Source organism: Lagopus muta, chromosome 1, assembly GCF_023343835.1.
Source record: "Lagopus muta isolate bLagMut1 chromosome 1, bLagMut1 primary, whole genome shotgun sequence".
NCBI classification, from domain to species: Eukaryota; Metazoa; Chordata; class Aves; order Galliformes; family Phasianidae; genus Lagopus; species Lagopus muta.
The window spans coordinates 76,676,623-76,702,600 of NC_064433.1; the positions used below are offsets into that span (position 1 = coordinate 76,676,623).

Below are 25,978 nucleotides of genomic sequence, written 5' to 3' on the forward strand. Positions count from 1 at the left end.
AATTTATGCCTGGATGATAACCTGGAACTTAGCAGAGATATACAAGCAGGACACGAACTTGTAATAAAAAGAGAACACTAAAAGAGGAGAAAAGAGCCATTTCATTAGCACTGACACATTCCTTAGTGTTTAACAAGCACATGTCTCTATAATTAATAACTACTCAAACAAAGGTGGCTCAGTTAAAGAGAACCTCTACTAGCATAAGAAAACTGCAGAATGACTAAATACAGTAAAAAAGCCGATCACGGATAGCACAGCTCTGAGAGTTCCTACCAATATTATCCAGAAACAAGCAATTTTTTTTTCTTTTTATTAACTCATGGTGATAGAATCAAGAATCACAGCTTCACTCAGACTGGAAGGGACCTCAGAATGTCTTTATTCCAACCTCTAGACTAAAGCAAGGTCACTTACGAGATCAGACGGGGCTACTTAAGGATGGGACGGGACAGTCAAGGTCTTCCTGAATTATTGTGCATAAAATCACACACAGAACATAAAGTCCTGAAAACACCACTTTGAAGAAAAACAGACTTGTATTTTTAGAAAGCACTAGAGTGTAGAGCTGAAAGTTACCACTGAGCTCTGTATCTAAGTTTGATAACGGATGTCTAAACAACAGGAGCTTTAGCCAGTCTTCTTCCACAAAAGGGGAAATGAGCTTCTAAGACCTTAGAATGCATCTACGACATTTTTCACAACTGAGAATCAAGTCACTACTGATATTTTAGCTCTGGAAAAGTCTCAGACAAATTGTAGACAAATATCAGCATAGATAACAAATTGGCTAAGACCAAAAGAAAGAGCAATACATTGTTCACTCATGGCAGAATATTAATCAGGGAATATTTCACTGTTCCAATTTGTTACGCCTACTGGGAAACTGAGGAGAAGGTACAATTTTGTTTTAAAAAAAAAAAGTTTGTAAGCAGATCGCTTAGTTCTGAGGAAACGACACACATTGCATAAAGTATACACCACTGCAAGTTTCAAAAATCTTAAGTTTCTAAGATACCTGAATGTCACCTTAAGAGAAATTGTAAGATAGACATCTTAAAGGAACTAATTTCACCAGATTAATCAATTGATGAAAAAGTAACCTAAGAAGATACAGAAGCACTGTCAAACATGAGAGACTAAGACATAGTTGACTGTACTGACTAACATTCTGAGAAAGGAAATTATATTTTGAAGAGTATAGGCTACTTGCACAAACATGAGCAGGTGTTTGCCATATCTCCTCTGTCTCTCCCAAACAGGAAACAAAGGAACTGAAATTATAATTCTCTAAGGATCTTTTTATTATTTTCACATTAGCAAATCAACCAATTTGTTCCAGACAAACACTGCAAATTATTCTGGTACAGAAGGTGATATCCTTGTTTACCACTGAGCCAAGACTTCAGCGTATCAGGTGAGCAGACAACTGCATACATGAGAAATCCCACAGCTCTTGTACAGAATATTGAGATCTGTAAGCATTATATACCAAGAGATCTGGTAACAACGTGAGATTTGTGTTGCTGCCGGATGTAGTAACAGGATACACACCTATATTAACTGGGAACAGAAGTTTGGGAGATGGCAGAAGACATGCCTCTGACTGCTAGAACTCTAGCAGAGGATATTACTTTGGCTCAGGAACTATAAGTAACATGCTTATAGTAAGCCCTTGGCATTTGATGGCATATAATACAAAGATCTTATCATATGGCCACCAGAGAATGAACATATTACTGATGGAACTCTCACTGGTTCTATTAATTCCATATGACCGATTCTTGACAGAAAACAAATCCTATTAGAATAGGTTCAATTACATACCAGTCTCAAAAATATTTATCACGGGATGCATCCAAAGTCAGCAAGGCAACAGAGCGTGTAAAGCATGACAGTTCTACAAAAAGATTAATTTGGACTCCGCTGCCAGAACAGCAAAAAGCAGGATGTGTCTCAAATGAAACTGCTTCTGTACATACAAAATACTTAGATCCTTTTACTTTAGAGCACGTGCACCTGGTTCATCGGATCTTATCCACTGTGCTTGCTAAGAAATTGGTATTTCATAAAGGCAGAATTGTAATGATGTCTTTTAACAAAATCATATTTTGAACAACAAAAGGAGATTACAGTAATGGAAATGACTTTTGTTGGATAGTCTCATCACTACAGCAGTACACTGAAGCAGTCTGGCTTGAACTATTATTCCTTAAGGCCTCTTTCCAGTTCCTCAAACAGGGTAGAGACTTAACTTAAAAAACTAAATCCTAGTCCTACAAAATAAGCAAATAAAACAATTTGTTGAGAATTGCTGTGATTAGAAAGGAATGATCTTTTTAATGTATTGATACTCAGATGCTTGAAGATAATTAGAAAAATCATTATTTCATTCTTCCAAAAGCTACAAATTTCTACCTAAATAGAAACTAAAGTATCCATTTAAACCTCTGCCATGCAAAAAATCTGCTTCGAACATGCTTTAAGACACAGAAAACTGTCTTCATTTTCTTATATAACTAGCAACAGATCCATTATTATATCAAAACAAAAACGTCGATCACATTAATGCAAAATGGAGAACTTAACTGTATGCATGAAAGACCCAAAGCCCAAGATATCTGATGGAACCAAGGGGACAATACTGCAGTTTGGTAAGAACTGAAACAGTAGACGTCAATGGCACAAATGTGGAAAGTTTACAGCAGTGAACTGACTGCTCAAATTTCTGTAAGAAAGCCAAAAGTGTTTTGATTTTTTTTTTTTAACCTAGTGAATCTGTTTTTTTGATATCTGTTCTGTTTTTATTAACACAGAACAAGTGAACCTGGTAGAGGTATGGGTTTAACTAATCCTGTGTTCAGAAATCTCACAGATTATCTTTGTAACAGAACTGCACACCAGCCACTAGAAAGCAGTGCTTCCACTCTTGCTTTTTCAGACAATTTCACCAATCTTCATCAGCTTATTCTTGTACTTTCAGCAGTTTTACCACACTCTTTTGAAACTGAGAGACTAGAACTACACGAAGAATGCAAGATGCTATGCCCACACACTAGCAAATGAACTTTGTCTATTTCTTCTTCCCTTCCTGAAACACTTTTTTTTTTTTTTTTTTTTTTGGTCTGGTATTAAGCACTATGAGTGACCTTCCCAAAGAATAAGCTCTCAATTCTCAAGTGGGAAACAAATCACCTCATACCTTATCATAGTAAGTGCCAAGTTCTAATTTCATCCTCTCCCAGTCCCAGTGGGGATCATTTTATCTTTATATGATTAATCATTCAATCCCACTAGATTTTTCTGCAATTCTTCTGTCAGGCTCCAGTTTTCTACTTTGAATTTCTGTGTTGACAAAGCTGCTTCCTGCAGTCAACCAGTTTCTCCAGGACAAAAGAGAGACATCATCCTCAAACCTAAGACTACCTACTTTAGTTCAATAGATGAACCTTGCCAAATGTTTTTATCATGTATATGGCCATAAGGTCTCCTTCTTTCGTTACCATGATCATCATTAAAAGACAAAAAAAAGACACCGGAAAATCTTTGGTATGTGCTCAACTACTTTATTCCCTCTTTTGGTTTGTGTTGATCTGTTAGTTAATTCATCAAACATAGGAGACTGTAGTTCTTTGATCCTGTCTTGAATCCTTTAAGAAAAAAAAAAACTTTCTTAATCACCTTCTAGTCCACTGATAAGCAGAAAAAAAAGAATAGATGCCAGCAATGCAGACCAAGAATCCAAGTCCCAGAACACACTAATTGTTGAAAGTGTCAGGTACTGAAGAAGCATACATACATGGTCTACGTGTTAGCTGAACACACCACAAAAGAGTTGGTTGATCAACTACTAGTAGTTCACACAATGATATTTTATGAAGTCACTGATACACAGCAATTCAGAAACATAGCCTCAAAGTATTTATATCAAACAATTTTTTAATGTTCTTATATTTTATGTTGCTCTGGGAAATAGAGAAAGGGCTACAAAAGAAATCCTGCAAAAATGACCAGCAGATAGTACAATTTTTACCATGTTTAAGAGGACACTGTTGCTTTCCAATCAGAGTTTCCTACCTGCAAAATACTTTGTACTCTACGTCTTCTGAAATTTAACATACTGTACTTTCCATCCAACCAGAACTCACAATTTTTGCTAGCAAAATCTCCATAGTACAGGAAAAAAAAGGAAGTACAAAATTCAAAATGTAAAACACAGCAAAAAGTTCCATTAGATTTCAGAGAAACCTAACAGTTCTTGTAACAAGTAGCTTTCCTGGGGTTTTGCTTATTTTCATTTGGCTGACTGTATCAGAGAAATACAGTATTTGTTTCCTTGATTTTTACTTCCCATTTAAAAATTTTAAATACTGTGGATGTGTTCATTGTTGAAAAGCAGTTTTTGTCACAATGGCCTGAAAGAAGATAACTTTATTTTTAGAGATCTTGAATTTTTAACATTCTTCTACCAGTACAATTGGCAAGAGAATTCTGCAATTGCTAGAAATTGAAGGAACTGATTTGTTTTTTAAATGTCCTCAAACACACATGCATTCTTCACATTAGTGGGCGCTTTAAGTTACCAACCAAAGCAAGCTATCTAGGCCACGCTGCTGTAATACTGCACCAGCCACACAGATAAGAAGTTTTATTTTCCTTCTCCTGCCTGAGCAGATTAAGTACAACAAATTGCAAGACTTCTCATAAGCATAATTTTAAACGACTTTAAAATTAGTTTTCTTATACCATACAATCACCCAGCATGCACAGACACAAATCTGTGACAGGGACATTCCAAACTTGCCTGTACTGGCCAAAGAACTGATCAAACAACTTTCAATCTGGTAAAGTCATTGAAAATTAGTTTGCCAAAAGGCTATACTATGTCATGATGAAAATGAGTCCACCTTGACTTTATGTAGATGTCGTTCAGTAAAAATGAGATGGCAATCATCAAAAAGTACAGCAAAGCTAGCTTAAAGCCAACATAGCTGCTTTCAATAGGTTGAATTACACTTGAGAATCCAGAGCACTTCAGGAGTGTTGAACAGAGCCACTTACTAAAACATACACACAGATATGCACTCACACACACAGAGGGAGTGTTATCTTAAATACTGAAAAAGGTAGGTAGTAGTATTTGTAGTAGTTCATTTTTATTGTGATCAAAGGCAGATGTAGCAAGCCATAAAAAACAATGCAAAAATCTTAACAAAATACTGAAATATTGCTAAAAACAGACGCCCTACCCAAGTGACTGTGAAAACGAAAATAATATATTGAAAGCAATTTCATTCAATTTGTTTTTAATTGCTGAAAGAAATTCCACAGAAAACAGGCAATTTAGCTAGAACAGAAATAGTGCAGTTACAAAAATAAATGGGATTAGCATGGAAACCATGAATGTTTAACTATGAAAAGAGGAGTTATGCAGTATAAAAAGACCTCCACATGATTAAATACTTTTTCTTCATAGCTCTTCTCTCAATAAGTGCACAAAACAGAATTCAGATACAGGACTGCCACTTTTCTAAATTTGATTTCTTAAGAGAATAAGACTTAGGCAACCTCGCTGTCTATATTTCTGCCATTTGCCACACGTGAACTACTCTTCGAATCCATTGTCTAACCTCAAACTTGATTTCACACAGTTGGAGGAATCTGCTATTTCAGACCTCTAATTTTTCTGAGAAACAAAAGGAAATCAATGTCTCTGTAAGGAAGATGGACACAAATTACAACTCCAACTGAGAGAAAGGTAGTTTAATCCACTCCCTTATTTCTTCAGTGTGGCAGCATTTAGCACACAGGTGGCTCCAAACCAAACACAAAATACATTGCAATTCATACAGTCAAATTAGAAGACAAGAGGAAGTTCACAGCAATGTACGTGTGAGAGAGAAACAGTGAGTGGCATAAGGCTATGGCAGTCAGAAAGCCATAGGAATCCATTTGTTCTGCTACTTTTAAAGCTGTTACTTCTCAACATTGTTAGGAGTTTCTTGAGCAACAAAGACCGTGATGAAAGCACATTTTAATCACTTATCTTCTCAGTACAATTATAAAAATATTTCCAAAATTTCCTCCACTAATATTAAATTCTCCTCTCTTAAGTAAAAACCTGTCCTCTATAAGGTACCATATTAGAATTCACATTTTAAAATAAGATGCACTCAAAGAAGATTTGAATGGATTTATGGAAGTCTAGATTAAGTTCACTTTCACTGGCAGACATTCGGTTTCCCAACCAAAGTGTTGTTTCTGACTCATTTGATGCATCCAAACTGAATAGTGATTTCTTCTGCAGGTGTCATATGTTTTAAAAAGGACATGCAGAGATCAGAGGTGACACACTTGACGATGGCTTGCAACAACTTTTGCTTAAATGTCTTGCTCATCTTTTTGGAACAGAATCAAAACCTTGCTGCGTTAAAAACAACTTTTCAAACATCAATAAAAAAAATCTCCTTTCAAGCCTGTGTCATGAAGCTTAGAAAGTTTTTAAAATGCTCAAAAAGCAAGCGTAGGCAAAATCAGCATCTCCTTCACTTCACAACTTTGAACAATACTCAACCTTTTAATGAATAAAGGGTACAATTAGGACTGCCTTCTTACATGATGGTGTATCACAATGAATACAGGACAAGTAGAACAAAAGCTCCAGAGGACTCTTAGACTTTGCCAATATATCTTTGAAGCCTACAACACAAGAACTATTTCACTCCATTCGCTTAACTACACATTTGTTACATTCTGGTAAAGCTTCCTTTCAGCTGGCAGGCTTAGACAACAGACTTCACAGAACAGCTAAGGTTGACAGGGACCTCCAAAGGTCACCTAGTCCTGCTCAAGCAGGCTTACTGAGAGCAAACAGCCCAGGCCCATGTCTAGACTGGTCCTGAAGATCCCCAAGGGGGAGAGTCCAAAACTTCTGAACAACCTTTGCAGGTGCTTCCCCAGTACAGAATTGCTTCCTGATGTTCAGAGGCAAGGTTCTGTGTGTTTTAGTTTATGCCCACTGTCTTTTTTCTGTGGTGGCACAGGGCATCACGGAAAAGAAGTTTGGCTCTGTGCCTCCCTTCAAGTATTTATAAACATTAATTCAATACTCCCATTCCACCCCTTCAGCCTTCTCTAGGTTTAGATGACCCAGCTCTCTCAGCATTCCCTCTTGTGAGAGGTCCAGTCTGATAATCATCTTCATGGCCCACCAGTGAATGGGTTCTCTCCAGTATAAGGCTGTTCCCCATCAACACAGGGCTTTGCACTTTCTTCTGAACTTCAAAAAGGTTCTTATCAGCCAATTTCTCCAGCCTCCGGATGGAGCACAAGTCCAGGTCCCTCATAATGGCAGCACAGCCAACCCCCTGTTGTTCCAGTCGCTCCTTCCAGTTGTGACAGCAGCAGACGTGCCCTATCAACCTAATCATTAATTAAGATCTCCAACAGACTGGGCCCAGCCAACTCCCTCCTCACTCATGAGCCCATGTGATGATATTTGGGCTTACAGACTTATGTATGTCCAGACTCTAAGTATTCCCTGGCCTGACCCTGTTCCAGTGAGGAAGTGTCTTCCTTGCTCCAGTCTTTCTCTGTGACGTTCTGAGCCTAGGATTCATGATGACCAGCCTTACTAGTAAAGAAAGACAAAGAAGACTCAGTTCCTCAGTCCTTTCCATCTCTTATATAACCAGGCTTCCCATCTCATTTAGCCCTTCTAGTCATCTTTGACATCTCTTGCTCAATTTCATTCGGGCTTTCACTTCCCTAATTTCACCTTTACATCTTCAGACAGTGTCACTGTATTAATTCCAAGTTACTTGCTTTTGCTTCCACCTTCTGTATGCCTTCTTCTTGTGATCAAGTTTGCCCAGGACCATCTTGTGCATCCAAGCAAGTTTCCTGACATTTTCACTGGACTTCCTCTTTGTTAGGATGGATCCATCTTCAGTTTGGAGGAGATGATCCTTGAATACTAACCAGCTTTCTTGGGCTTCTCTCTCTAGGGCTATACGCCATGGGATTCCAGTAATTACATCCTTGAAGAGGCCATAGCCTGCTCTCCTGAAGTCCATCACTGTGTTTTTGCTTCTCCCCTGCTCTCTCCCTTCAAGATCCTAAACTCCACTATCTCACAGTCATTGAAGTCAACTGCCATTGATCTGCATATCCCTAACTGGCCCCTCTTTGTCGGTACGAGATCTAGCAGAACATCTCTCCTACCAGCTTCTCTATCACTTGGATGATATCGTAGAATCAGAGAATGGCCTGGGTTGAAAAGAACCATAATGATTATCTAATTTCAACCAGGCTGCCACAGGCAGGGTCACCAACCACTAGACCAGGCTGCTCAGAGCCACATCCGAACACATCCAGGGATGGGGCATCCACAACCTCCTTGGGCAACCTATTCCAGTGCTCCACCACCCTCTGTGAAACACTGGAACCCACATCTTCTTCATGTCTGAAGAGGCCAGCTCTCCTTTTTAATTTATTAGGGGTACACTCTCTTTTGCCCAATGTATTTAAAGAATCCCTTCTTGTAGTTTTTCACATCCCTTGTCAAGTTCAATTCTACCTGTGCTTTGGCTTTCTTGACTCTGTCAAAACACATCCCAATAGCATCCCTTTATTCTTTCCAGGGCACCCATCCCCACTCCCTCTGCTTCTACATCTATTTTTCACTCAGACATCTGGGAACTCTCTGTTTGACCAGGTCCACCGACAGATAGGAAACAGCTTAGCAGTCATGTTTACCAGCTCCTTCAGCACTCTCAGGTGGATCCCATCTGGACCCACAGATTTGTGACACCCAAAAGATGATGAAGTAGTAGGCAAAATATTCTAAAAGCAGCTAGAAATGTCATGATTGCTAGCACTCATTCTCAAGGGAGACTCCAACTTTCCAAATGCAATACAGCTGAGAAGGGAACTAGGAGATTCTCAGAATGTATGGAGTACAAATTTCTGACAAGTAGTGAGGGAACTGACAGGAAAGATGCCCCACTTGAGCAGAGAAGACAACAGACCTGGATGAAGAGAGTTTCTTCTGGAACACAGGAAGAAAAAGAGTTTATGACCTTTGAAACAGGCATCTCAGAACTACAATTACACCATGAGGCTATGAAAGGGTAAAAAGGCTTTTCAGAGGAATATTGGTAGGCTAGATCAATGGACCACATCCAACTGAATAGCATTCAATACGGGTATGTGCCAGATGGTACATTTGGATCACAACCACCCCAGGCAGTAGTGTAGGCTTGGAGAAGAGTGGCTGAAAAGTTTCCCAGCAGAAAAGGACCCGGGGCTGCTGGTCAACAGCCAGCTGAACATGACCCAGAAGTGCGTCAAGGTGGTCAAGAAGATCAGTGGTATCCCGAAACTTGGAAGAGATTGTTTTCCTCTACTAAGCACTGGTGAGATCACACCTTAAGTACTATGCTCTGTTTTGGGTCCCTCACTACAAGAAGGACTGAGTTACTGTGGAATGCATTCAGAGAAAAAGTAACAAAGCTAGTGAAGGGTTTTAGAAAACAAGATGTCACAGGAGTTAAGTTAGCGGGTTAGCATGAAGAAGAGGCTGACGGGAGATCTTGCCCTCTACAACTACCTGAAAGGAAGTTGCAGTGCAGTGTCAGTCTCTTTTGTCAGATGACAAATAACAGCACAGAATGCCTCAAGTTGTGCATGGGGAGGTTTAGGTTAGATGTCAGTTTCTTCATGGAAAGACTGGTTAGGCATTAGAACAGGCCAGGGAAGCGGGTGGTCCCTATCTATGGGAGTATTTAACAAACATGTGGATGTCATGCTTGGGAACATGATTTAGTAGTGGAGTTGGTAGTGTTACGTTAAAATTGGTCTTGATGATCTTGATGGGTCTTTTCCAACCTAAATTATTCTATATCAGGCTGACTGACATCCCCCACAAGGGTCTGCAAATCTGTTTACAGTGGTCTCATCTGCCTGTTCCTCCCAGTCAGGTGGCCTGTAACACCCACTACAGCATCACCCTCATCTCCTCTTTAATCCTTACCAAAAATGTCTCAGCTTATTATCCATCCCCAGGCAAAGCTCCATGTATTTAAATTGCTGTGTCACAAAGGGAAACTACACCTCTTCATCTTCCCAGTCAGCCTTTTCTAAAGAGCATTCAATTCTGTCAGAACACTCCACTCATGGTTCCATCCAACCATGTCTCCCTGATTCTGAGGAGACTACAGCCTTGCTGCTGTACCTAAGTCACTGTTTCATTATGTTTATTCACTGCACTGCGTACATTCAAGTACATGGACCCCAAAGACACACTTCAGCATGCTAATTTCCCAGTAGAGGTTTTTCAGATTTCTCCTGAGTGTCTTGTATAAACTTCCTTGCTTACATTCAAGTGCTAGAAATCCCTGTTTCATCACTTCTGTGATCTCTTTGTGATACTGCCCCAGGTCTTTCATTTATCAACCCTGTCCATCACACCCTCAATGAGCTGCTGGTAGCTTTCTCTCTACCTCCTCCTCCTTCTGAGGTCACCCATTCTGCTGACAAAGAGACCCTCACCTCACATAGTAAAATGGAGCCTCTCTCCCTTGCTCATCTGCAAATGGGGATCCCTGGTCATAGAACCCATAACCCTGTTGTTGGGGGATGAGCTGCTGGAGGGGAGCTCTGCGGAAAGGGACCTGGGTGTCCTGGTGGATGACAGGTTGGCCATGAGCCAGCAGTGTGCCCTTGTGGCCAAAAAGGCCAACGGCTTACTGGGGTGCATTTAAAAGAGCGTGGCCAGCAGGTCGAGGGAGGTGATCCTCCCCCTCTACTCTGCCCTGGTAAGACCTCATCTGGAGTACTGCGTCCAGTTCTGGGCTCCCCAGTACAAAAAAGACAGGGATCTCTTGGAAAGAGTCCAGCGGAGGGCCACAAAGATGGTGAAGGGCCTGGAGCATCTCCCCTATGAAGAAAGGCTGAGTGAACTGGATCTGTTCAGCCTTGAGAAAAGGAGACTGAGAGGGGACCTGATCCAGGTCTATAAATATCTAAGGTGTGGGGGGCAGAATGGCGAGGCCGGACTCTTTTCAGTGGTGAGTGGAGACAGGACAAGGGGAAACGGCTGGAAACTGCAGCATAGAAAGTTCCGCACAAACATGCGCAAGAACTTCTTTACAGTGAGGTGACGGAGCACTGGAACAGGCTGCCCAGGGAGGTGGTGGAGTCTCCTTCTCTGGAGATGTTCAAGACCTGCCTGGATGCCGACCTGTGCTACCTGCTGTAGGGAACCTGCTTTGGCAGGGGGGTTGGACTCGATGATCTCTGGAGGTCCCTTCCAACCCCTACAATTCTGTGATTCTGTTATCGACACCATGTTTACGGCCAATTATTGACCTTCCTATGAGCGTTCCTCAACTCTTTACATCCTTGTAAAATTAACTGTATGTAATATAATACATACAGATTTGTATGTGGAATTAATATGGTCATAATTTCAATAGTTCACAGAACTGCCGTTTATAGACTTGATTAAAATAAGCACTTCACTGTTTAGAATAAAGTATATACAGAATAATCTGCATGGGTTATTGGATTAAATACTCTATTTTAACAAGTGTATTAATTGAAGGCTGGCAGCAAGGCAATCCTGTGAAATTAGCCTTAGTCTGAAATGAAAGAAACCTGAATTCTGAATAGAGTGTTCAACTGTTAAAAAAAGAATTCACTCAGTCAAAGGAAAAACTTAACTCTTTAAAGAACCAAAACACATTGAAAACCAGAATAACATCCATAATGATTACATTTAAGTGAAGCAAAAATACTCTGAACGCTATCCAAAGGACATAATGGAAATTAAGTACCCCAAACTCCTAGTGCTCACGATGCAATTTATGTCTAATTTAACTGTGAAAGGTAGCCAACGACTTTCAATAACAGTTATATTCCTGATTTCTCTGCATTAGCTTTGAAAAAACATCTTAAAATCTTCTGAAAGATGAGACAAATCTCGCTTGCCCCTTTACAAAGCTATTTAACGGTTACATTAGTATAAAAATATCACTGTAATACACAGTTAGTACAAAGTTAAAGTATACCAACAATAATCATTTTTAGATGTGTTTATCATTAAAATTGATTTAAATTGATTTCATTGATTTAAAAATGCTAACTTTTTTAGAGTCAGAAGAGCAACCCAATTACTGGAAAAATACTACAAAGCTTTCATGGTAAGTAGTTGAGAAGAACTTGAATTCTCGAAATTGTTACTGCACAAGATGAGCCAGTGTACAAATGTATATAATTTTGTGAATTAGTTCCAACTGAGAATAGTGACACACTAAATACAAATACCAAAACTGAACAAGAAAATTCAAAAGCAAGAGATGCAGAATCTGCTTCTAGATTATTCCACAATCTTAAGAAGCATCCCCCTCTGTGCTTAGCAAACATTCCTATTATTTAAAGCTTTCAAAATACTTAATGAAACTCTCAACAGCATTCTACAATCCTAATTCACACGTGCTTTTCTGAAAGAAAAAGTATTGAAGTATTGCCAAAACCAAACCTTTTTATACAGCAATATGTAAAAAAGACTTCACCAAAATGGTATTTCAAAAGAAAAAGCAATACATTTTTACATCTGTAAATGTGATAGAAACTAGTCTGCCTCCCAACTGCAAATACCCACATGCTTGTTACATCAGCTAGTTTATTCTACATTTTCACCACATGGTACTAGGTGAAGTAGGTTGCATAAATTCATTCATTTTGTGAATTCAAGTAGCCTAAAGCTGTTTGAGGAATGCTGTGCTCACAAAACATGCATCAGGACAATTCAAAATAAAGCAAGGCAAGAGCCAACTGCCTCCTCAGGAACACCTGGCATTTCAAAGCTTGACAGGCAGCCTCAGTAGCACAAGGAACTTCCCTGTGCAATTTTTTCATCTTAATCCAGGCAACTATGCTGTGTGTTAGAAGTGTTACATAGTTAGATGTCTACCTACGGTGGAGACAGTCTCCTAGATATTTTTTTTTTTGTTCTTATTTCTGCATCTCAGCTACAAAAACCATTTATGTTACTCTAGAGTGGTTGTGGGAAAAAAAAAACAAAAAAACAGTGAGACGAGCTGAGTAATGATGGTAACAAATTTCAACATGTAGAACTGTATCTCTGGAATCACTGCAGCAACCAGTTACGCACCTGATATATCAAAAACAGGTTTCAGGCAAAATAGTACTTTGCCAACGTTTTATCTCAGTCATATTATATGCACTGCACATAGATGTCAAAACCTTGAAGTATGTACAGAAGTCACCAAGCAAGTGAGTCTGCAACAACACTGGGTTCAGCAGCACTCATTTGTCCATTCTGACTAGCGGGCCTTCTATTTTTATATTCTACTGTCAGATGCGTGAAGGATACCAACGTCAGTATCAAGACAGACTCAGTGAAGGCAACTCACACAACAAAGAATCTTTGTCATGCTAGTACAATCCAGAATTATCAAGCACAACAGCCACACTGGTGAAGAACGCTCAGTAGAAAGGTATGATATCCTAACTGAAGTACTTACCTAATTAAAGCATAATTCCATGAAATCTTTGGTCTGGCTATAAAAGTTACACACTTCAGATGCCACAATAGCAGCCATAAACAACGCAGAAAAAAAGTCTCATTTATGTTTTCCACACTTAAAACAAAATGTAGAAAAACCCTTCTACAGCATGAGATACATGGCAAGAATCACAAGAGTTAAGCCATGTAGACAAATTGCTACATCTTCAGGTGTAGATCAGAAAAACTGTCCAAAGTTCCCTTTTTTTTGTTATTAGCAAGAAAATCTGTTTTAACTTGAAGCAATTGTTTCCTCACAAAGTATACCTGCTGACAAAACTTCAGTAATACAGATTACTATTCTGATTTTCAGTTTTCCCTCTAGTCCTAGGTTTGATCTAACTGAACTTCAGGGTTTTCTTAGACCAGTTCATCATCTTTAGCTGTGTTCAGTGCTTGCTCAAATTATTTTTCTACCCATTAAAAACATCAGAGACAAACTCAAGATGTATTTAACTACAGTAAATTCCAGTTAAAATTACAAAAAGGATTTGCTACCTGTAGGTTCAAATAATGAACCACTCCACAGACATAAAGAATTGCTTATTACTTGTTAAGAATGTATTTCACGTAGCCATCATTAATATCCACAGTAAAATTTGAACTTGGGTGACCTACCCACTGCATGTCACATACTCCAGCTTTGGTAATTCCCTATAACTAGGACAGCTCTATGACTGACATATTTATATGAGCTTACAAAACTCAGTGAAACTGAGCCCTGAGGTCCCAGATGTTCTTTACATACAGAGTTTGTGTTCCTCTACTTCTGGTCTGAACCATTTGTCTGTAAACCTGACCTGGGGGCATAAAACTAATAAGATCTGGGGGGATGTGAAGGGGATAGAAAAAAGGGCCTATGATGTTTCTGTCAGACTAATTAAAAATACAGACTCAGAAAAATGCCTGATGTAAATAAGATACTGGCATTACCCAGGCAAAATACTGCAATGAATGTCACAAGTGAAAAGGATAAGATTAGAATCAGTATTCTGTGGTGTAGGCTGCCACATAATCAAAAGCTTAAGCCAACATATTAGTTTGAATATTTTACAGGTAAATGAGACAACTTACTTAAACTCCTATCTTTTGGAGTTACTTAAAACTCAATTTGAAAAACAAATACTAACTTGGCAAATTTACAAATATTAGAAGTAGGTTATTTTTTCCCCATCTTCCCATCTACTTTAAATATTTATCTTGTGACACACTAAAAGACCATATGCTTTCAATGGAACCTGACAAAGTCAAATACACTGCCTCTGTTCCATTCGTTAATGATAAACTTTGACCCCCATACCTAATTCAAGAAATCCCTAACATCATTTTTAAATTGTTATCCCAAGAAATACAAACACTAACAGCAGAAAAAAATGCAATAAAACGTCTTGATAAATGAAAAAATACTTGATTTATACTTCTGACTCACTGTTAATTAAGCAGATCTGTAGTCCTATTTTTCTTATATTGTTTCATGTAACAACAACTGAATACTGTATAAATAACTGTTACCAGACACAAGTTGTATTTACCTCTTTGATTTTGTTCCTCTTCTCTCGAATATCTGGGTCTGCTGGTTCTCCACTGTTTATCCCTATAAGATTTGGTAAAGGAACAGGGGGCAGTGGCTTGCTGTCTTTCTTTCTCAGTTCTTGCACTACTTTGTTCTTTTCAGTCTGAATCTCAGCTTGAATCTCATCACGCGATTTCTTCAATTTCTCCTTTGCCTCTTCCAGGGCCTTTTCATGATCTGCTCGGATCTTATTTCTCAGACGCTCTTCTTCTTCTCTAGAGACACAAATGCTAGTCAGCAACTCTTTACTAAAAAATACATCGGTTATAAACAAATTGCAGCTTCAAAAGTGAAGCCATATTCCAAGTTGGTTTACTTGGAATAATTCTAGTGATTCTGACAAGTTTCTATACTATTTTTGCAATGAACCTCAGAAGATAAGTAGTACACATTATATTGCATTGTGAGAAAACAGTTTTCTGAATTACACCTTTGCTCATCTACTCAAGAATTTAGAAAGTGAAAAGGCCTACATCCTGTACTTCAGTTACAGGATGTGTGCATAAGAGCATCTAACAACCAATTGGTATTAAAAATATAATAATATAATCAATATTCAATTAATCAATATATCAATAATCAAATATAATCAATAATATACTCAAAGGGGTTCTTCCTCACCTTCTACACAAGTACATACGTACAGATCTGAAGTAACGGCTACAGAAAACTGCACTACTTCCTTTATGAGCAATGAAGCCACAGCATTAGCTGCAAATCCCAACACATTATGTTTTGCCTTTTATTTGATGCTTTTCATTCCAAACAGTACGGTCTATAAACCTCACAAATTAAAGGCAGAGAATTATAAAGCAATTTAAGAACATACAGGTTTCTAGTAAAGTAGACTTTGAAAACCACTGTTGCCGAAGCCAACAACAACTTGTTCCAAACACATCTTCCATTGTGATCTTTAATGAACAACAGAAGTTGAGTTTCAGACAAAAAATAAAGATTACTGTCTTAAAGTTGGTGTTGAGAGGTCATTCTAATGACAAATGAAAAAAGACCTAAAGATACATCAAGGCAAGGAAAAATAAACATTAGACTCTCAGTTTAACACAATCATTTTACACTTAAAAGGATACAGAGTTGTTCAATAACTATGTAAGACAAGACAGTTGTGGGGACTGAAAGAATATACTCTTTCTTCTGACACTCGACAAAAATGCTTATTTGTCAAAAAGATTAAGGAGGAAGATAGTGAATAACAGAAAGCAAAGATGGCATGCAGCATACCAAGTGAGAAATACCAAGTCAGATATACCAACCATGGCCTAACAGCTTCTAGAAGTTGTCCTAAATCACATCTTCTTTCAACACATTGAAAAAGTATTGCCCCCAACAAAAGGGGGCAAACACCACTTTACACAAGACAATCAAAAGCCAATCCAAAATTTAGAGAAAACAGAAACACTAGATCAACAATTGTCAATTATATACTTACAAAGAAAAGGCTTTTTTTCCTACAAAGCTTATTAAAAATATCTGGCATCTATTATAAACTAGTAACATCCCAGAGATTCAATCAAAGTATCAGATTGAGGTGCTGTGCTAGAATATTTATGTTGCAATATTTAGGGATATGGACAGACTTCACCAAGCTTTCAAAGCATAGCAAAACAGTTTTTATTAACCTCATACATCAAGACCATGTCCTGTTGATCACAGAACACTGCTTCTTTACATCTTTACCAAAAAGAAGTCAAAGAATAAAGCCAATATGTTATGTTTTATAGAAGGGCTGCTCTGAAAGTGATGTCTCCTATTTTATTATGTTTGCCCAAACATCAGAGGCAGATGGTGGTACAGTAGTAGAGCCTGAACCTTCCCAACAGTACTTCATTGCATTTTGTTGTCATGTAGCAGACAGTAGCAGAGGGGCAGTCTGACAAAATGCAATCTGACATGGAAGTGTCAGATGAAGCAAAGGTGTGGAACTGAACACCTCCACATGGAAAAATGACACTCAGTGACATCTACTGATGCTTACTAAATGTTTATGGAGACCAAATAGTCGATGTGAGCACAATGATGTAGTGGGTGGTGCATTCCAGCAGTGGGAACAGCAATGTGAAAGACAACCCATGTTCCAGTCATGTGCAGCTGTTATACCACAAAATGAAGAGCGCCTCAATCAGCTCATCTGTGCAAATTAGCAGATTATTGCCAGGAAACTGCATTGAAGCCAACGTTCATGCATCAGAAACTATGGTGGCAATCTTGGAACACTACAAGGCTTATGCCAGGTGGGTCCCACAAATGCTGACATAGAAACAGAAAGAACACCATATCCAAGTTTTTCAGGACCTACTGAACCAACACAAGGCTGAAGGTGACAGCTTTCCAGATCACATCATTGCTAGTGACAAGACATAACGCCACCACTATTAACCAGATTCAAAACAGCAGTCTGCAGAGTGATTATGTGAATTCCCCATCAAAGAAAACATTCAAGCAGCAGCCTTCAGTGAGTAAAGTGATATGCACTGTCTTTCAGAATAGGAAGAGAGTGAGCTTTCTAGATTCCCTGGAATCCATCAACTCTGACTGCAACACCACACCACTGACTAAGCTGAAGGCACAAATTTCCAGAGTCAGGCCAGAGAAGACAACCTCTCTCTTACCAGACAGTAACACCTGGCCCCATACCAGTTTGATGACCATGGAGCATACTGCCAGTTTTGGCTGACTGTCCTACCATACTAACAGTATAGTCCAGATTTGGCACCTCCTGACTTCCACCTGTTTGGGCCAATAAAAGATGGACTACATGGGCAACATTTTCCTAGCAGTAACATCCACACAGCAGGTGTGAAAGTGAGGGGGAAGGGGGAAAAAAATCATCTCTGCTGCTGCTTTCTTTTTTTAATGACTATAGCATGCAGGCTCCTAATCATTGCTTATGAAAATACATAGCTAGTGGTAGACTTTGTTTAGAAATAGAGTTTTGTAGCAGAGAACTGGTTCTACCAAACAGTATTAATGTTCTCTTTGTATATGTTGTAGTTTCCACTGATATAAACAGAAGGCATTACTTTTGGAGCAACCTACATGTTTTAGAAGAAAGTAATTCTGCTCTTTCTAAACTGACTAATGCATTTTTAATAATGACTACTGGAATGTTTCAAGTACCAATATAATGTGTGTCTTACAGGAAGGATTTAAAAAATTCAAGAAGCCATATCTCAAACCTGAGGAATCAAGGCACTTTAAATATAAAGATTTTGCCAGATAATTTACAGAACTGGAATGATTTGAACTGGGGCAGAAAAACAGCCCACAAATGAAAAATCAAAATATTTTAGCAACAATTAAGACTAGTCTAAGGATGTGCTTTTCCTGAAGCATATATAGCAACCTGTTAAATCAGTCTTGATTGACTGAAACTTGACCTGCTACCCTAAAATGATAAGGCTGAATGTAACAATCACATTTACTGGTTTAAAAGCTGGTCTGATCTAAACAGTACCCTCATTAATATGATCTGGCTACTGCACATCAATATTCAGATTTCCAAAAGAAAGTACAGCACGTATCCTTCAGAACTACATACTAAGCATGCTTCTTAAGAAGGACATAGCAGATCACATAACAGTTTAAGAATGGAAAAAAATCCAAAATGTTGTCTTTAACAAAATTTAAGTAGTACCAACATTTTCATCACTGTGAAGAAGAAAATGGCACTCAAGCAGACTAGAGTGGGAAGAAGCTCGTTACACTCCTGCTGTGGAACCTACAAACTGACCAGTTTAGTCAGTGCAAAATAGATGAAGCCAAAGGAGAAGAACAAGAAGTCACCAACTTTTCCTGATGCTTCAAATGCATCATTTTGGAAACTGGAATCTTAAAGTATTAAAGCAACAATTACAGTCTACATTTCATAACAGAAAAGAGATGTAAAATAAGGACCACTGTGTTTTGAAATGCACTAGTTAATGCAAGCTTATGTTTAGAGGAACATTTGGGCCAAAGTATCACTCAATGTAGATGATACAAAGCATGCTGAAATACTTCAATGAAATGTTAATGTATTAACTTGCATTTTCTGATTTTTAAACAATTTACAGTTTTTGTTAAAAGCTACTTTCAAAAGTCAACTTAAGCTAAAGATACCTAGAAGATTTAGAGATTCCACTTCATAAAGCAATTACACAATATTAGCAACACACATTATTTAACAGTCCGTAAGGATACTAGTTGTCAAATTCAGATAAATATTTGTATCATTTAGTTTAATACTATCATACCAATCCCTGTGGACTGTTCCATTTTGAGGAAAGTGTATGACTATTAGCAGCTATCTCCCTAAGGATTCTCTACATCAAAGTGTAGTAAATCCAACTTTCAGTTCCAGAAATTAACAGTTCAAACTCCGAGTGTACTAGTCTGGACTGTTATCACTAAATATCCAGTCTATTTTTTAAGTTAGAATTTATACATCCCTTGGCTCCAGTCTTCAGTTCACAAAAGCTCAAGGTCTTTTTTTAATGCACATTTAATTCTCAATTTAATGAAATCTGACATCACTTGATAACATGAATGTTCTCAGCAAAATGTTTTGTTACACCAACTGCCATATTAGCACTTAGTTTTTTCTTCTTTTTTCTTATTAGGCTTGCATTAAAAAAAGAGAAATAGTAGCATTATTGCCTTCTTATATTTCAGAATGATAAATGATGCAATGTTTTAACGAAAGCATTCACTGAAAGGCTTTAAAACTGAAGTTCTTCAGCCTTTTTTATCAGTACCATCCATAGCACATTCACATTTCACTTAAACAATGTAAAATGACTCAGCTCCTTTTTATATCAAATTCAATCTCATTAATACTGCTGAACAGTTAACAGTCCTTCATTCCTTCAAATGCAGTACAAAGAAACAACTTTCAGAGTTGCTAAACATTATCATAAAAAGAGAAAAAGACTTTTACATCATCCATGACCCACTTGTGGAAGACAGTAACTGTCTCGCAATTATATAAAAACTGCTCATACTCTAATGTGGCAGCAATGTTCTTGTTTCAGTAATGGATGAAGCTGAAAATGTGTATCAGTTTTTAAATCTGAAACCATAATCTGTAGTCCTGAAAGCTTTTCCAAAGTGTTTTGATTCTTAAATGTTCAGTGAGCAATTCATGTATTTGGTAAGTATGTTTCTCCTATTCAAAATGCAGCTTCTGCAGACCAGTGATAGCCTATCTTCTGTCAAGAACTACTAATGGTTTTGCTAACACATTTAAATTCTTTTTCCAAAGAATCAGCCTCACTGAAAAACATGAATTTTTATAAGAAAATGATAACTGTGTGTCTTTTGGGACATAATAAAAAGAACATCCATTATAAATCCACATTAACCCAGTTTGCAGAAGATGCTTTAAAATAAGCGTACTTTTCTCACTGATAAAAGACCTTTTGGTAAAGCCTGGGGTTAACATGCATGTGCATAGAAGATTAACTATGTCTGAGTATTTACAGTGAATCTAACTCAGGGAAACATGTCACTGTGGTGATGCGCTTTGTACAAAATCACAAGTCTGCATTACCAAGATCAAGCTTCATGAAGATTCTGTCTTTACACTTCCCTGTAATTTTCAGTCCCAGGACAAGTAATTGGTATTGAATCCAACAGTAATAATATAGAGCTCCATCACTCTGGCATCCTCATCTACTTCCAGATTCAAGCTGCATGAAACAGCTGTAATTCAGAAAACAAGAACTCACATCTGTTACCACTTTTATCACTAAGTAAATGTACAGAATCTGCGATTCCTACAGCACTGTAATTCAATTAGATTCATTAAAGAAGTTGGAATTACAGCACTCTTTCCTTCATTCATTCAGCAGAATACTTAAGTGCTTAAAGAAAACATGCAGAGACTCAATAGAGATGAAAAATTCTAGCACTAACTGTGCGATCAGCCCAAAGCCTTCCAGAAAGTGACATTTTGAGACAAACATATGAAAACATTAAGATGAAGGAGAAAGTCAACAGGTATTTGAGGGAATTTACAAAGGATGGAAAAAAAGCTTCTTGTGCATACAGATATTCACTGTGCAATTACCAATGATGGACAGCTTGAGCTGCTAGAAATGTCACTGCATGTTCCAGCTGAAGATATATTTTACCAAATATATTGAAGTATAAGACCTTAGTGGAAGAAAAACATCCCTAAAAATGAGTATCACATTTCTTCTGAGTTCTTCAGCAATACAAGAGAAGTGAAAACACAATGAAGTTGTGAAGAAAATCATGGAAACATGACCAATTGAGACTCCCTGCTACCCCCAAAGTGGCATTCCAATTCCAAATGCCAACAAACTTCCCATCCAGCATAAGAAAATTAATATGTGCAATTATCATTGCACTCAGATACTCAGAGAGACCTCAGAGAAGACCGAAGAACATATTCTCACTTTGTTTAAAAAAGACTAGAAACAACTGCAAAATAAACACATATCAAAACATATCAAATGGTTTCCATACCCAACTAACATCCCTGCCTCAGGGGATGTCAGCAAACTAGAACATTATAGAGCAATTTGAGAAAAATAGCCTAAACACTTACTTAAAGCAAAAGCTGCTACAAAGGCTACACAGAATGATTGAATGATAGCAGTTGAAAAGGACATCTGGATATCACCTATTCCAACTTCTTTGCTAAAGCAGGTTCCCTACGGATTACACAGGAAAGCATCCAAGCAGGTTTTGAATATCTCCAGAGAAAGAGACTCTACAGTGACTCCAGTTTGTTCCAGTGTTCTGTTATCTTCAAACTAATGAAGTTTTTTCTCATGCTAAGATGGAATTTCCTATGTATGTCCCCACTTTACACCCACTGCCCTTTATCCTGCCACTGGGCTCCACGACAAAGAGCCTGGCTCCATCCACTTGACTCTCACACTTAACATATCTATGAACACTGATGAGATTCTCCCTCAGTCATCTCTTCCCCAGGCTGATCAGTTCAGGTCTCTTAGCCTTTCCTCACAAGGGAGATGTTCCAGGCCCTTAATCATCTTTGTGGCCCTCCTCTGGGCTCAGTTCTCCAGATGCAGCCTCAATAAAGCTGAGTAGAGGGGGAGGATCATCATCTTCAACTCGCTGGCCATGATCTTTGTAATGCACCTCAGGATACCACTGACCATGGCCACAAGGGCAAACTGCTGGCTCATGGTCATTCTGTAATCTACCAGCACACCAAGGTCCTTCTCTGCAGAGTTCCTGTCCAACAGGTCAGCCCCTAACTTCTACTAATGCACGCTCTTAATCCTTCCCAAGTGTAGGACTCCACACTTGCCCTTGTTGAGCCTTGAAAGGTTCTTCTCCACACAACACTCCAGCCTCTCCAAGTCTTCCTGAATGACAGCACAGCCTGTTGTTGTGACAGCCATCCTCCCAGCTTTGTATCATCAGCAAACTTCAAGGGTACATACTATCCCTTCATCTAGGTCACTGATGAAGATATTGAATAAGACTAGATCCCAACAGCTTATCCTACAAACAATAGAGAGGTCCAAATATCATGAAATTACATTGGTAGCAACTTTAAAACAAGCAATATCAAAAGGACTGGGGATCAGACTGTTTTTTTGGCCAGAAAGAACCATAAAGAGACCCAACAAACAGTTTGACACCAAACAGAATGGCCCAGGTTAAAAGGGACCTCAAGGATCATCAAGCTCCAGCTCCCCCACGACGGGCAGAGCCACCAACCTCACCATTTAGTACTAGACCAGGCTGCCTAGGGCCCCATCCAGTCTGGCTTTGAACACCTCCAGGGACAGAGCATCCACAACCTCTCTGGGCAGCCTGTTCCAGCACCTCACCACTCTCATAATAAAGAACTTCCCCCTGACATCCAACGTAAATCTTCCCTCCTTCAACCTAAAACCATTTTCCCTTATCCTGCTGTTATCTACCTTTTCAAAGAATTGAAACAAAGGCATACCAGAAACAGGTGCACATTTTTTGAACAATTACTGTCCTTAACTATTGCAGCTGCTTATGCAAGAGCGTTGTACAGTCTCCACAAGCAGACAAGATGTCATTCAGAGGTGGTCACAAATTGTAAGGCTTGATAACAGAATCACCTAATGATACAATACATTACAAATACACATGAGGTATGACCTTCTAGAGAGAAGTCACTAAAACTTCACATACCACGATGAATTTTAATGTCTCTCCTATCTTCTGTGACAAAACAGTTGTTTTTTTGTTTGTTTGTTTGTTTTTTTACAGACCAGTTATTCATAACAAAGATGCTTTCAAGCTTGTTTATAGGAGTCAAGACTCTATTTTTAAAGAAATCAAACTGAAAATTAAGTGAAGTAGGGAAAACTGGCCACCAACAACTGTTCTCCCACACACAGAAGAACAGCATTGGGTTACTAACACAAGACAACAAACGCTTTTGTTATTGTTTGAATTCTCAGCATATGGGTAGACAAGAACAATTTTTTGACTCAGTGCCTCAAAAACATCACCTGCTAAGTACAGAACTTTATTTTCCCTCTAGGCCTACAGCAATAATTTTATATATATAAATATATACGTATAATATAAAAATATTAAATATATATATTTATAGCCTTATATACAATTTTATAACATCCACACACATTACAAGCCCACCATGTTTTCCTAGTGTACGGAGAACACAGCTTCATGCCATGCAAGGACACTAGTTAGACATCTACTGCTTCTCACTGCCCAGAAGATTAACCGAAAGTGCAGGTTTCTTCAGTGGCTCCTTTCAGACAAAGGTGACAGGAAAGTTATTTCTAGCAGATTGTTATATTTGAACATGACATGAGTACTGTTTGTCAAACACAAATGAGAGCTTCTTTATTCAAGTCCCTTTATCCCCCTCTCCTTAGAAGTTTTTGTCTTTCTACTGCACTTCCTTTTAATCTTTGCGTTCCTATCTCTCTCCTGTCTTTACTTCACTGTTATTCATATCAAGCTATCCTCTGCCAGCTTGCTTCCTAGGTTTTCTTCAGTGATACAGATCCCATTTTAAACACTAGTTCTCCTCACTTTCATGAGTCAGATTCTTTGGGCTGTGGCAGGAAGAGGAGACATTGACACAGGTGTTCCCTTCCTTAAGTTTTAAATAACACCTCGTAAACTGTACACAGGCTTCCTGCAAACAAGCCTTTCACTTGTGAACAATAAATGACAGCAGTTGGAATGGACCTGCAGAAACCACTGACTGCAACTGCTTGACCACATCAGGGCTAACCAGAAGTTAAGGCATACTGATGAGGGCACTGTCCAAATTCCCCTTGAACACTGACAGGCATGGGGCACCACCTACCTCTCTTGAAAGCCTGTTCCAGTGTTTGCCCATCCTCACGGTAAATAAATGTTTCCTAATGCCCAGTCTGAACCCCTCTGGTACAGCCATTACCACATGTCTTGCCATCAGTTCCCAGAAGAATCCAGCACCTCCTACCGATGCTAGGTTTTTTTGTTCTTTTTATTTTTTGATTCTTAGACCAAGAATCTGGGCCATAGTCCCATTCTGCACCTGCTCTCATCTAAGCCAAAACCTCAGCCTCTGACATTTCTTTGCAGACAGCTGGGCTTCACCTTGAAGTCAAATGAGCTGCAAACTTTAATCTTCCTCCCACATTTTCTGTTCAACAGCAGAAATTTTTCTATTGTCTAGATTGTCCATGTCCTAGCATTTCTTCTATTTTCCCAGAACTCTACTGCACTTAAATTATTCTGCCTTCATTCCATGTATTTTTAATGGAGTTAGTTGGTGGTATATATTTCTATATGCATGATGGAAAGAAAAAAAAAAAAAAAAAGATCAATTTTCACTTATTAGTTAAATTCACTCATTTCCATGGCTGATCACTAAAGGCCAATGCTTGCTGTTCTTTCTCTATCCCTACTTAATTATTTTTCTACTTCTTGTGATTTAGGCAATGCTTCTGGAAGCAGCTCTGGAGTAAGAATAAGTAAAACTCTTGAAGAATATACTTACAATTTTAAAAACAGAGACTGAACAGCTCACAGAAGGGGCTGGTGAGTTGAAGCACATGCCTTAAGCATAAAAAGCAAGCCCACCGCAAAACTAAAAGCCAGAAAATCCCATTGTATTGGGATCAAATTCAAGCTGACCATATAGGCTCACAGAGCTTTCAGGTGTCTAGAAAGCCATTTACTAAAGTTTCATTTGGTGAAGAAAGGCAGAGATTTTCTGCAAACAGCAGCTCCCAGCAACTACATTCATAATAGTGGCTAAATATTTCTAAGAGCTAAGAAACCTCATGCATCAGCTCATGCAGGTTTTTCAGAAGAACCAGATTAACAGTTGCAGGAATATACGATTTTGTTCTTTTTCCCATTTCAACAGCAATTAACAAATATTTCACCAGTGAACAAACAGAAATTACAAACTACACACTTTCAACAATGTGTACGCAGACTCACTATTTTGTGTGCAGCATCTCGTCACTCAAAAAAGCAAGGTTAGAAAAAACAACGGATGCATAAAGTTCAATAATGTAGCTTTCAACCACTACAGCTCAATTAAAAACCTTCTCCTTCAGATTCTTTTCCTTTGTATGATGCAAAATTTAATGCAATTAGGTCTGCCTCAATGCAAAAATAATCAAAGACAGGTACTATATAAGAATTTAATGGCTGTAGCTAATTACTAATGCGGCGTATTAAGGTTGTGCAGAGGCTCAGTCAAAACACTTGTTAATAATATAAAAAATATTTTAAAGAATCAGTCTCATTAAAAAAATACTCAGAAGTCTAAGTCTTACTAGAAAACTTAGAAAGTTAAGAAT

General features: G+C 38.4%; 1 protein-coding gene across 2 annotated transcripts in view; it reads right to left on the reverse strand.

Moving 5' to 3' along the window:
- The window catches only part of MAN1A2 (mannosidase alpha class 1A member 2), a 138,408-nt gene that overhangs the window by 87,167 nt on the left and 25,263 nt on the right, over window positions 1-25,978 (reverse strand). For both annotated transcript variants that reach the window (XR_007375139.1, XM_048936200.1), the window contains exon 2: window positions 15,124-15,379. Coding sequence is in view for 1 of the 2 variants with exons in the window: in XM_048936200.1 (XP_048792157.1) it covers window positions 15,124-15,379 (256 nt within the window). In the remaining variant the exon portion in view is untranslated. The remainder of the gene's footprint in view (window positions 1-15,123; window positions 15,380-25,978) is intronic.